The sequence below is a fragment of the Salvelinus alpinus genome, chromosome 29 (genome assembly GCF_045679555.1).
Source record: "Salvelinus alpinus chromosome 29, SLU_Salpinus.1, whole genome shotgun sequence".
Lineage (NCBI taxonomy): Eukaryota > Metazoa > Chordata > Actinopteri > Salmoniformes > Salmonidae > Salvelinus > Salvelinus alpinus.
In genome coordinates, this window is record NC_092114.1 from 10,866,304 (window position 1) to 10,876,833 (window position 10,530).

Consider the following 10,530-nt stretch of genomic DNA (forward strand, 5'->3'; position numbering starts at 1 on the left):
TGTGTGTGTGTGTGTGTGTGTGTGTGTGTGTGTGTGTGTGTATGTGTGTGTGTGTGTGTGTGTGTGTGTTTGCCTATATGTGTGTATGCCTGCTCATGTGTGTGCCTTTGTGCGCATGATTGCCAGTGTGTTTGGCCACTAGTCTCCGAGTTAGACAGAATAGTCCAGAGATCCCAGTACACTAGTCTCCGGGTTAGGCAGAATAGTCCAGAGATCCCAGTACACTGGTCTCCGGGTTAGGCAGAATAGTCCAGAGAGCCCAGTACACTGGTCTCCGGGTTAGGCAGAATAGTCCAGAGAGCCCAGTACACTGGTCTCCGGGTTAGGCAGAATAGTCCAGAGATCCCAGTACACTGGTCTCCGGGTTAGGCAGAATAGTCCAGAGAGCCCAGTACACTGGTCTCCGGGGAGGCAGAATAGTCCAGAGATCCCAGTACACTGGTCTCCGGGTTAGGCAGAATAGTCCAGAGATCCCAGTACACTGGTCTCCGGGGAGGCAGAATAGCCCAGTACATTCCACTGGCTCTAGCAGCATTCTGAGGTCACAGTAATCCCTTAGGGAACATGCTTAATTCAGAACATAAAGGAAACCTCCTAAATGCCACCCTATTCCCTACATAGTGCACTACTGTTGACTAGGGTCCATGAGGCTCTGGTCTAAAGTAGTGCACTATGTAGGGAATAGGGTGCCATTTGGGACACAGTCATATTTCCTCCCCCCCCTATGCTTTCTCACAAGACCTCACTGCACTGCATGGGCCCTGTTTGGTACATTCAGCCAGTGCATAAGCTTATCCCATTCCCATAGAAGGATTCCTGAAGTCATAAATGGCTGAATTATACTACATCATTTCACTGTTCCATTATTCCTCGTTTCCCATTCTCCGGTATTCCATGATCAAGGTTTTACCTTCTCTGGTTCCCATTCTCCGGTGTTCCATGATCAAGGTTTTACCTTCTCTGGTTCCCATTCTCTGGTGTTCCATGATCAGGGTTTTACCTTCTCTGGTTCCCATTCTCCGGTGTCCATGATCAAGGTTTTACCTTCTCTGGTTCCCATTCTCTGGTGTTCCATGATCAGGGTTTTACCTTCTCTGGTTCCCATTCTCCAGTGTTCCATGATCAAGGATCGTACCTCCCTTGAGGGAGGTTCTCTGGTTCCCATTTGAATGAGGAAGATCTAATCTAGTCTCCACTACATAGTCTTTGCCTTCAAGGTATATGTTGCACAATACAATCAGTAACATGTAATAACACGGTCATAACCATGTCATAATATGTCATAACAGCTGACATAACTAGTCATAACCTGTCATAATATGGTTATAACACTGTCATGACCCATATATTTACACCTGTTGTGACATATAGTGTATTATTTTATGGCTGGTTATAACACCTACACAAGAGTGTCAAACATTTATATAAAAAAAAAAATCCCAGCCAAAAAGTTTCCTTTCGTTTGAAAGTTTGTTTCTTAAGTCCTTCGTTGTTGTAATGAATTCTTTACAGTATTTTGTTCATCATATTTTAAATAACTAGTAGAAAATATACTTTATGCCAATGTCAAGAAGCATTTCGACCATCATAATCATATAAGCCAGACAGGACTATCACGTACATAACCTTACGCCAGTCATCAGTCTAATAGAGGGTGTCTAGTCCTGCTCCTGAAATCTGCTCCTACATTCATCCCAGTCATCAGTCTAATAGAGGGTGTCTAGTCCTGCTCCTGTAATCTGCTCCTACATTCATCCCAGTCATCAGAAACAGAGCATTGGGGCAGGTGCATGTATGACATCAATGTGTGTGCAATTACAATGATAATTTAATATGGTCAATAAAAAAAATCTATGTTATATTAACATACTGTTATACTGTTAAACATACTGCTGACAAGTAGGCTATGATGTAATGGAATGTTTTGCCTTGTGTGGTGTGTTTTGACACTCTTATGTAGGTGTCATAACCAGCCATAAAATAACACAATGTACAGTATGTCACAACAGGTCTAAATGTGTTATGACAGTGTTATGACCTTATTATAACAGGTTATGGCATGTTAATGTCAGCTGTTACAACATATGACAGTGTTATGACTATGTTATAACAGGATATGACACGTTATGTCAGCTGTTATGACATATTATGACAGTGTTATGACCATATTATAACATTTCATGAAAAGTTATGTCAGCTGTTATGACATATTATGACAGTGTTATGACCATATTATAACAGGTTGTGACAAGTTATGTCAGCTGTTATAACATATTATGACAGTGTTATGACCATATTATAACAGGTTATGACAAGTTATGTCAGCTGTTATGACATACTATGACATGGTTATGACAGTCTTATAACATGTTATGACAAGTTATGTCAGCTGTTATAATATATGATGACAGTGTTATGACCATATTATAACATTTTATGACAAGTTATGTCAGCTGTTATGACAGTGTTATGACCATATTATAACATTTTATGACACGTTATGTCAGCTGTTATAATATATTATGACAGTGTTATGACCATATTATAACAGGTTATGACAAGTTATGTCAGCTGTTATGACATATGACAGTGTTATGACCATATTATAACAGGTTGTGACAAGTTATGTCAGCTGTTATAATATATTATGACAGTGTTATGACCATATTATAACAGGTTATGACAAGTTATGTCAGCTGTTATAACATATGACAGTGTTATGACCATATTATAACATGTTATAACAAGTTATGTCAGCTGTTATGACATATTATGACATGGTTATGACAGTGTTATGACGCAGGGTGTCAAGTAAAGTGTTTCCTTAGTCTTGTGCATTCCAACCCCCCGAAGGTGCCTGTATCAGTCTGTAGTGGACACATGGCTTACTCCTATTCACAGAACCAAACCTCTCTGGTTTCCTCATACATAATGCTTAGTGTGTTTTTTACTGTGTCCCTTCTGGGCACCCTTACTGTGTGTGTGTTGTGTGTTGTATTTCTTAGGGTGAGCTCTCCCTGAAGAGTGTGTAGTCCTTATCGCCCCCATACAGTTCAAATAACTGGGGAGAATGTCACCAGCAGGGTCCATCCCTGTTCTGGACCCCAGGTCCAGATAACTCTCACTGGGCTTGGCGTAGCTGGCCTCCCCCAGTTCCACATAACTCTCACTGGGCTTGGCGTAGCCGGCCTCCCCCAGGTCCAGATAACTCTCACTGGGCTTGGCGTAACTGGCCTCCCCCATGGCTAAATAGAGATGGCTCTTCTCCTGGTAAGGCGAAGCTTGCTGCATCTCCATCTCCAACCCTGAAGCCCCAGGCTGGACTCGGACCCCAGCTATGCCAGGAAAGGTGTACTGCTCCTGGGCATAGTGTTTTTCTAGGTGGTGGGTGACGGCCAGCTGGAGGAGGTGGAGGAGCTCGGCTATGTTGAGAAGGAGAGAGACTCCAGCGATGGCCTGGGTGTAGATGGTGAAGATGGTCTTCTCCGTGGGTCTGGAGACGAAGCAGTCCACCGTGTGAGGACAGGGGTCCCGGACACACTCGAACCGTGCCGGGATCACGAAGCCGTAGAGGTACCATAGCCCCACGATGAAGCCGACCTCCAGGAGGACCTTGAGGAGGATGCTGGCGGCGTAGGCACAGAGGAGACGGCCCTTCAGTTTAGGAGCCTCTGGGAGAGCTTTCACCTCCTTCCTCCCTCCTTTCTCCTCCTCTAGTTCTTCTATCTCATCCCCCTTTCTCACCTCCCTCTTCTTCTCTCCACTCTTCTTTACTCCTCCCTTCTCTCGTCCCTCACCACCCCCACCCTCCTCCTCATCTTCCTCCTTTTTTTTCTCCTTTGCAGCCCTCATGGCCACATATCCGAAGTAAAAAATTGTCGGCGTGGAAACAAAAATCACCTGGAGGACAAAATAGCGGTAATGTGATATGGGGAAAGCTTTGTCGTAACACACGGCGGTACATCCAGGTTGCTTGGTGTTACAGACGAAGTCGTCCTGTTCGTCGTCCCAGGCTGACTCTGCGGCGGTGCCCAGGACCAGCATACGGAACAGGAAGAGGACAGTGAGCCAGACACGGCCCACCCCGGTGCTATACTCCTGCCCCTCCTCCAACAGGTGCTCCAGGAAGGACCAGTCAGCTCTGGACATCCTCTGTCACCTACAGGGGGAGACAGGTGAACACACTCATGTTAACACAACGTACAATACACAACGTACAATACACAACGTGCCATACACAACGTACAATACACAACGTACAATACACAACGTGCCATACACAAAGTAAAAACATTAGATAATGTACTGTATATCAGCACACACACACACACACTACAAACAGACTCTCTCTCTCTCTCTCTCTCTCTCTCTCTCACACACACACACACACACACACACACACACACACACACTACAAACAGACTCTCTCTTACTCTCACACACACACACACACAAAACTCTCTCTCTCTCTCTCTCTCTCTCACACACACACACACACACACACACACACACACACACACACACACACACACACACACACACACACACACACACACACACACACACACACACACACTACAAACAGACTCTCTCTTACTCACACACACACACACACACGCACACACACACACACACACACACACACACACACACACACACACTACAAACAGACTCTCTCTTACTCACACACACACACACACACACACACAAACCGGTGAAACATGCTCCTGGATGTTTTCTAGAATAATAGTTCCTTTTACTAGAGGTTATGTGTGGCAGAACACAACATAACCCCCTGAAACCCCCTTTCTGTTTCCATGAGCTCACCACCCAAACCAATGTGCTTCGGGGGTTTTCCACCTTCATGTCTTGTTTTAAAGATCAGATTTCATTCAAATAAACAATGAAACCTTAGGAATAGTATTATATTACAGTAGCATATTACAGTATCATATTACAGTAGCATATTACAGTAGCATATTACAGTAGAATATTACAGTAGAATATTACAGTATCATATTACAGTAGCATATTACAGTATTATATTACAGTATCATATTACAGTATCATATTACAGTATCATATTACAGTAGAATATTATAGTAGCATATTACAGTGTCATATTACAGTATCATATTACAGTATCATATTACAGTAGCATATTACAGTATCATATTACAGTAGCATATTACAGTAGCATATTACAGTACCATATTACAGTATCATATTACAGTATCATATTACAGTAGCATATTATAGTAGCATATTACAGTGTCATATTACAGTATCATATTACAGTATCATATTACAGTAGCATATTACAGTACCATATTACAGTATCATATTACAGTAGCATATTACAGTATCATATTACAGTACCATATTACAGTATCATATTACAGTATCATATTACAGTAGCATATTACAGTATCATATTACAGTGTCATATTACAGTATCATATTACAGTGTCATATTACAGTAGCATATTACAGTAGCATATTACAGTAGCATATTACAGTATCATATTACAGTAGCATATTACAGTAGCATATTACAGTATCATATTACAGTAGCATATTACAGTAGCATATTACAGTATCATATTACAGTAGCATATTACAGTAGCATATTACAGTAGCATATTACAGTATCATATTACAGTAGCATATTACAGTATCATATTACAGTATCATATTACAGTAGCATATTACAGTAGCATATTACAGTAGCATATTACAGTATCATATTATAGTAGCATATTACAGTATCATATTACGCAACACTGTTGTCGTTCTCAGCATACTTCACGTGTGTTATATGATGTTGATTTGATTACACTTATGTAACGTTCAGAATGAGATTGGTGTTTCTCTGAAACTGTTTTTGTACGTCTCAGTGACGTACAATACTGTGTCTCTTCCAGTCTACGTTCCCCTGGGGGACTGTGGTTATGCTGTCCCCTGAAATGTCCACATGATTCTCACACACACACACATGCACACACATGCACACGCACACACACACACACACACACACACACACACACACACACACACACACACACACACACACACACACACACACACACACACACACACACACACACACACACACACACACACACACGTACATAAACATCCTGTGAACTGGGCCAACTCTTGACTTTTATCTGTTTGTTTGTTATCTCTCCTCTCTTTTACTATCACTCTCTCTTTTACTATCACTCTCTCTTTTACTATCACTCTCTCTTTTACTATCACTCTCCAACTCTCTCTTTTACTATCACTCTCTCTTTTACTATCACTCTCTCTTTTACTATCACTCTCTCTTTTACTATCACTCTCTCTTTTACTATCACTCTCTCTTTTACTATCACTCTCTCTTTTACTATCACTCTCCAACTCTCTCTTTTACTATCACTCTCTCTTTTGCTATCACTCTCTCTTTTACTATCACTCTCTCTTTTACTATCACTCTCTCTTTTACTATCACTCTCTCTTTTACTATCACTCTCTCTTTTACTATCACTCTCTCTTTTACTATCACTCTCTCTTTTACTATCACGCTCTCTTTTACTATCACTCTCTCTTTTACTATCACTCTCTCTCACTCTCACTCTCTCTTTTGCTATCACTCTCTCACTCTCTTTTACTATCACTCTCTCTTTTACTATCACTCTCTTTTACTATCACTCTCTCTTTTACTATCACTCTCTCTCACTCTCACTCTCTCTTTTACTATCACTCTCTCTCACTCTCACTCTCTCTTTTGCTATCACTCTCTCACTCTCTTTTACTATCACTCTCTCTTTTACTATCACTCTCACTCACTCTCACTCTCTCTTTTGCTATCACTCTCTCACTCTCTTTTACTATCACTCTCTCTTTTACTATCACTCTCTCTCACTCTCACTCTCTATTTTGCTATCAGTCTCTCACTCTCTTTTACTATCACTCTCTCTTTTACTATCACTCTCTCTCACTCTCACTCTCTCTTTTGCTATCAGTCTCTCACTCTCTTTTACTATCACTCTCTCTTTTACTATCACTCTCTCTCACTCTCACTCTCTCTTTTGCTATCACTCTCTCACTCTCTTTTACTATCACTCTCTCTTTTACTATCACTCTCTCTCACTCTCTTTTACTAGTTTTGTCTCACCTGGACTACTGTAAAGTTGTGTGGTCAGGTGCCACAAAGAGGGACTTTGGAAAATTGCAACTAGCTCACAATAGGGCAGCAGGGCTGGCCCTTGGATGTACACAGAGAGCAAACAATTCATAATATGCATGTCAATCTTTCCTGGCTCAAAGTGGAGGAGAGATTGACTACATCACTACTTGTATTGATTGACATGTTGAATGCACTGAGCTGTCTGTTTGAACTACCGGCACACAGCTCAGACACCCATGCATACCCCACAAGACATGCCACCCGAGGTCTCTTCACAGTCCCCAAGTCCAGAACAGACTATGGGAGGTGCACAGTACTACATAGAGCCATGACTACATGGAACTCTATTCCACATCAGGTAACTGATGCAGCAGGAGAATCAGATTTTAGAAAACAGATAAAAATACACGTTATGGAACAGAGGGGACTGTGAAGAAACACACACATAGGCACAGAGACATGCATACACACACACACACACACACACACACACACACACACACACACACACACACACACACACACACACACACACACACACACACACACACACACACACACACACACACACACACACACACACACGATAACATGCACACTATACACACACATGGATTTAGTATTGTAGATATGTGGTAGTGGTGGAGTAAGGGCCTGAGGGCAAACACTTAATATGTTGTAAAATCTGTTGTGAATGTATTGTAATGTTTTTAAAATTGTATAACTGACTTAATTTTGCCGGACCCCAGGACGATCCATAATAAACGCCAGGAAGAGTAGATGCTGTCTTGGCAGGAACTAATGGGGATCCATAATAAACCCCAGGAAGAGTAGCTGCTGCCTTGGCAAGAACTAATGGGGATCCATAATAAACCCCAGGAAGAGTAGCTGCTTCCTTGGCAGGAACTAATGGGGATCCATAATAAACCCCAGGAAGAGTAGCTGCTGCCTTGGCAGGAACTAATGGGGATCCATAATAAACCCCAGGAAGAGCAGCTGCTGCCTTGGCAGGAACTAATGGGGATCCATAATAAACCCCAGGAAGAGTAGCTGCTGCCTTGGCAGGAACTAATGGGGATCCATAATAAACCCCAGGAAGAGTAGCTGCTGCCTTGGCAGGAACTAATGGGGATCCATAATAAACCCCAGGAAGAGTAGCTGCTGCCTTGGCAGGAACTAATGGGGATCCATAATGAATAGAAATACTGACACAGCATTTCACACGCACACAAAAAGGCCAGTCCTGTTTAGCTGTATACTGTATGTTAGTGTCTCCCCACCCTGGTCCTCCATTACCCCCAACAGTACACAGATTCGTTGCAGTCCTTGACAAACACACGTCATTCAACTCATTGAGGGCTTGATGATTAGTTGACAAGTTAAATCGGGGGGGGGTGGGGGGGGGGGGGGGGGGTGCTTGTTCAGGGTGTCCTGTTGGGGGGTACTGGAGGACCAGGGTTGGGAACCACTGCTGCATGTTCTGTAAGTGGACCACAGATTCCGCCCTCCTCAATCACAACAGCACGCTAACAATCCTCTGTTAAAACAATGTTATGTGAGGCCAGAACTAATAACCCTGTCTCTCTGTCAATCCGTCCACCTATTTCCCTGTCTCTGTGTCACCTGTCCTTCTGTTCATCAGTCCACCTGTGTCCCTGTCCATCTGTCCATCCGTCCACCTGTGTCCCTGTCCTTCTGTCCATCCATCCACTTTTGTATCCATCCTGTGTTACTCCATATGTTTCTTTGTTGTAGTGTAATTTCAGAAACATATATATTTTTTCCTGTATGTGTAGGCCTATTTAACATCCCAAAGTATTAAATATATTTCCCAATAGTTCGTATGACGTAGGCTGTGTGATCGATACGTAAAGCTTGTTAAAAAAACAGTGGTACTATCAAGAGCGGTGCGCGTGTTTCTTATTTCCCCCCAATAATTCGTATAAAACGTTATGTTCTTGAGACACGTTTGACTGAACTTGAAGGACTTTTCAACTGCTGACAGCTGGGGCAAACTATTTTATACATTTTTTTGTTGTTGTATACTCTTAAAATGTAAGCAAACCCTATGTTAATTGACTCTGTAATTTTAACCTTGCTATACAACGCCATTTACAATGCCATACGCACGCATCACTTTGTATGTTATGCTTTCAGCGTCACAGTCGTAACTCACAGATAATTCTACGAAGAAGAAAAGTTAAAGTTATGGGCGACCAATATGTCATAAGATTAGCCTACATTTAAAAAAAAAAGCTCGGTTTAAGATAAAAGTTGCGCATCCTTACCTGTCAGACGTAAAGTTGGGTTCTTCTGTTGGTTGACTTCTCCTCAGTACTCCGTCGTTCTACTACTCTGCGGTACGTTCGGCAAGCGGTCGGGCGTGCTTTCTTTAAAAACCAGCCCTGTAATCGGAAAAAGTGGGGAGGATTTTCCCATGCTTTTTATTGGTCTTTCCAAAGGAAATTGGTCCAGGAAAGGGGATGGATGAATTCTAAAATAGTTCTCTAGAGTCTGTTCGCTGCGCTGTACAACGCCAGCGACTTCAGAGATGACCTGTCGATAAGGAAGGATTTGTTTAGCCTAAGTAGGCTATCAGCTAGAATAAGTGAAAGTGCCAAAGTTATCAACTTGAAGGCATATCGTATCAAAGTTGACCAATCGGTGTAGAAAGTGAAGTCTATAGCCTAATTGTCATCTTGTGCGTAACCATAAAGGTGTGAAAAAAGATGTCAACACGATCTGTTCAATAGTAGATTTAACACGTAGCCTATAATGAATTTATTGTCGTTTAAATTTGCTGATTGATTGGACTTCTATGAATTAGAGTTGAACTCTTTTGGTGTTATTTTCCGTAAAGCCACACAATGGCGCCAGTCACCGTTTTTCCGAGAAGAAACTCTGACGCACCAACAGAGTGTATGAAACACCAGCGGATTGTATGACCAGGGCCGGTTTAATGCAGGGGCCTATCGGGGCTGAAGCCCCTGGGGCCAGGGCCGTGGGGGGCCCAAGAGGCAGCAACATTTTTTATAATATGTTGCAGTCAAAAGTTTGGACACACCTAGTCATTCAAGGATTTTTCTTTATTTTTACTATTTTCTACATTGTAGAATAGTAGTGAAGACATCAAAACTATGAAATAACACATATGGAATCATGTAGTAAGCAAAAAGGTTTTAAACAAATCAAAATATATTTTAGATTCTTCGAAGTAGACATCCTTTGCCTTGATGACAGCTATGCACACTCTTGGCATTCTTGCATCTCACAAAGACACGGTGGTTGGATCCAAAAATCAAAAATTTGGACTCATCAGACCAAAGGACAGATTTCCACCGGTCTAATGTCCATTGCTC

The 10,530-nt window shown here is 42.1% G+C and overlaps 2 protein-coding genes across 2 annotated transcripts in view; one reads left to right on the top strand and one right to left on the bottom strand.

Annotated features, from left to right (window-relative positions):
• LOC139558505 (uncharacterized) overlaps window positions 1–1,169 on the top strand; it is a 28,076-nt gene extending 26,907 nt beyond the window's left edge. Inside the window, exon 7 of the mRNA XM_071373667.1 lies at window positions 1,113–1,169. Coding sequence (XP_071229768.1) covers window positions 1,113–1,169 — 57 coding nt within the window. The remainder of the gene's footprint in view (window positions 1–1,112) is intronic.
• Window positions 1,170–2,782: 1,613 nt separating this feature from the next.
• On the bottom strand, window positions 2,783–9,553 carry gja4 (gap junction protein alpha 4). The gene is made up of 2 exons (XM_071374473.1): window positions 9,460–9,553; window positions 2,783–4,159 (listed from the first exon to the last, which is right to left on the bottom strand). Exon 2 carries the CDS (start codon window positions 4,147–4,149, stop codon window positions 2,923–2,925), a length of 1,227 nt encoding a protein of 408 aa, XP_071230574.1. The 5' UTR covers window positions 4,150–4,159; window positions 9,460–9,553; the 3' UTR covers window positions 2,783–2,922.
• Between the last annotated feature and the right edge of the window lie 977 nt (window positions 9,554–10,530).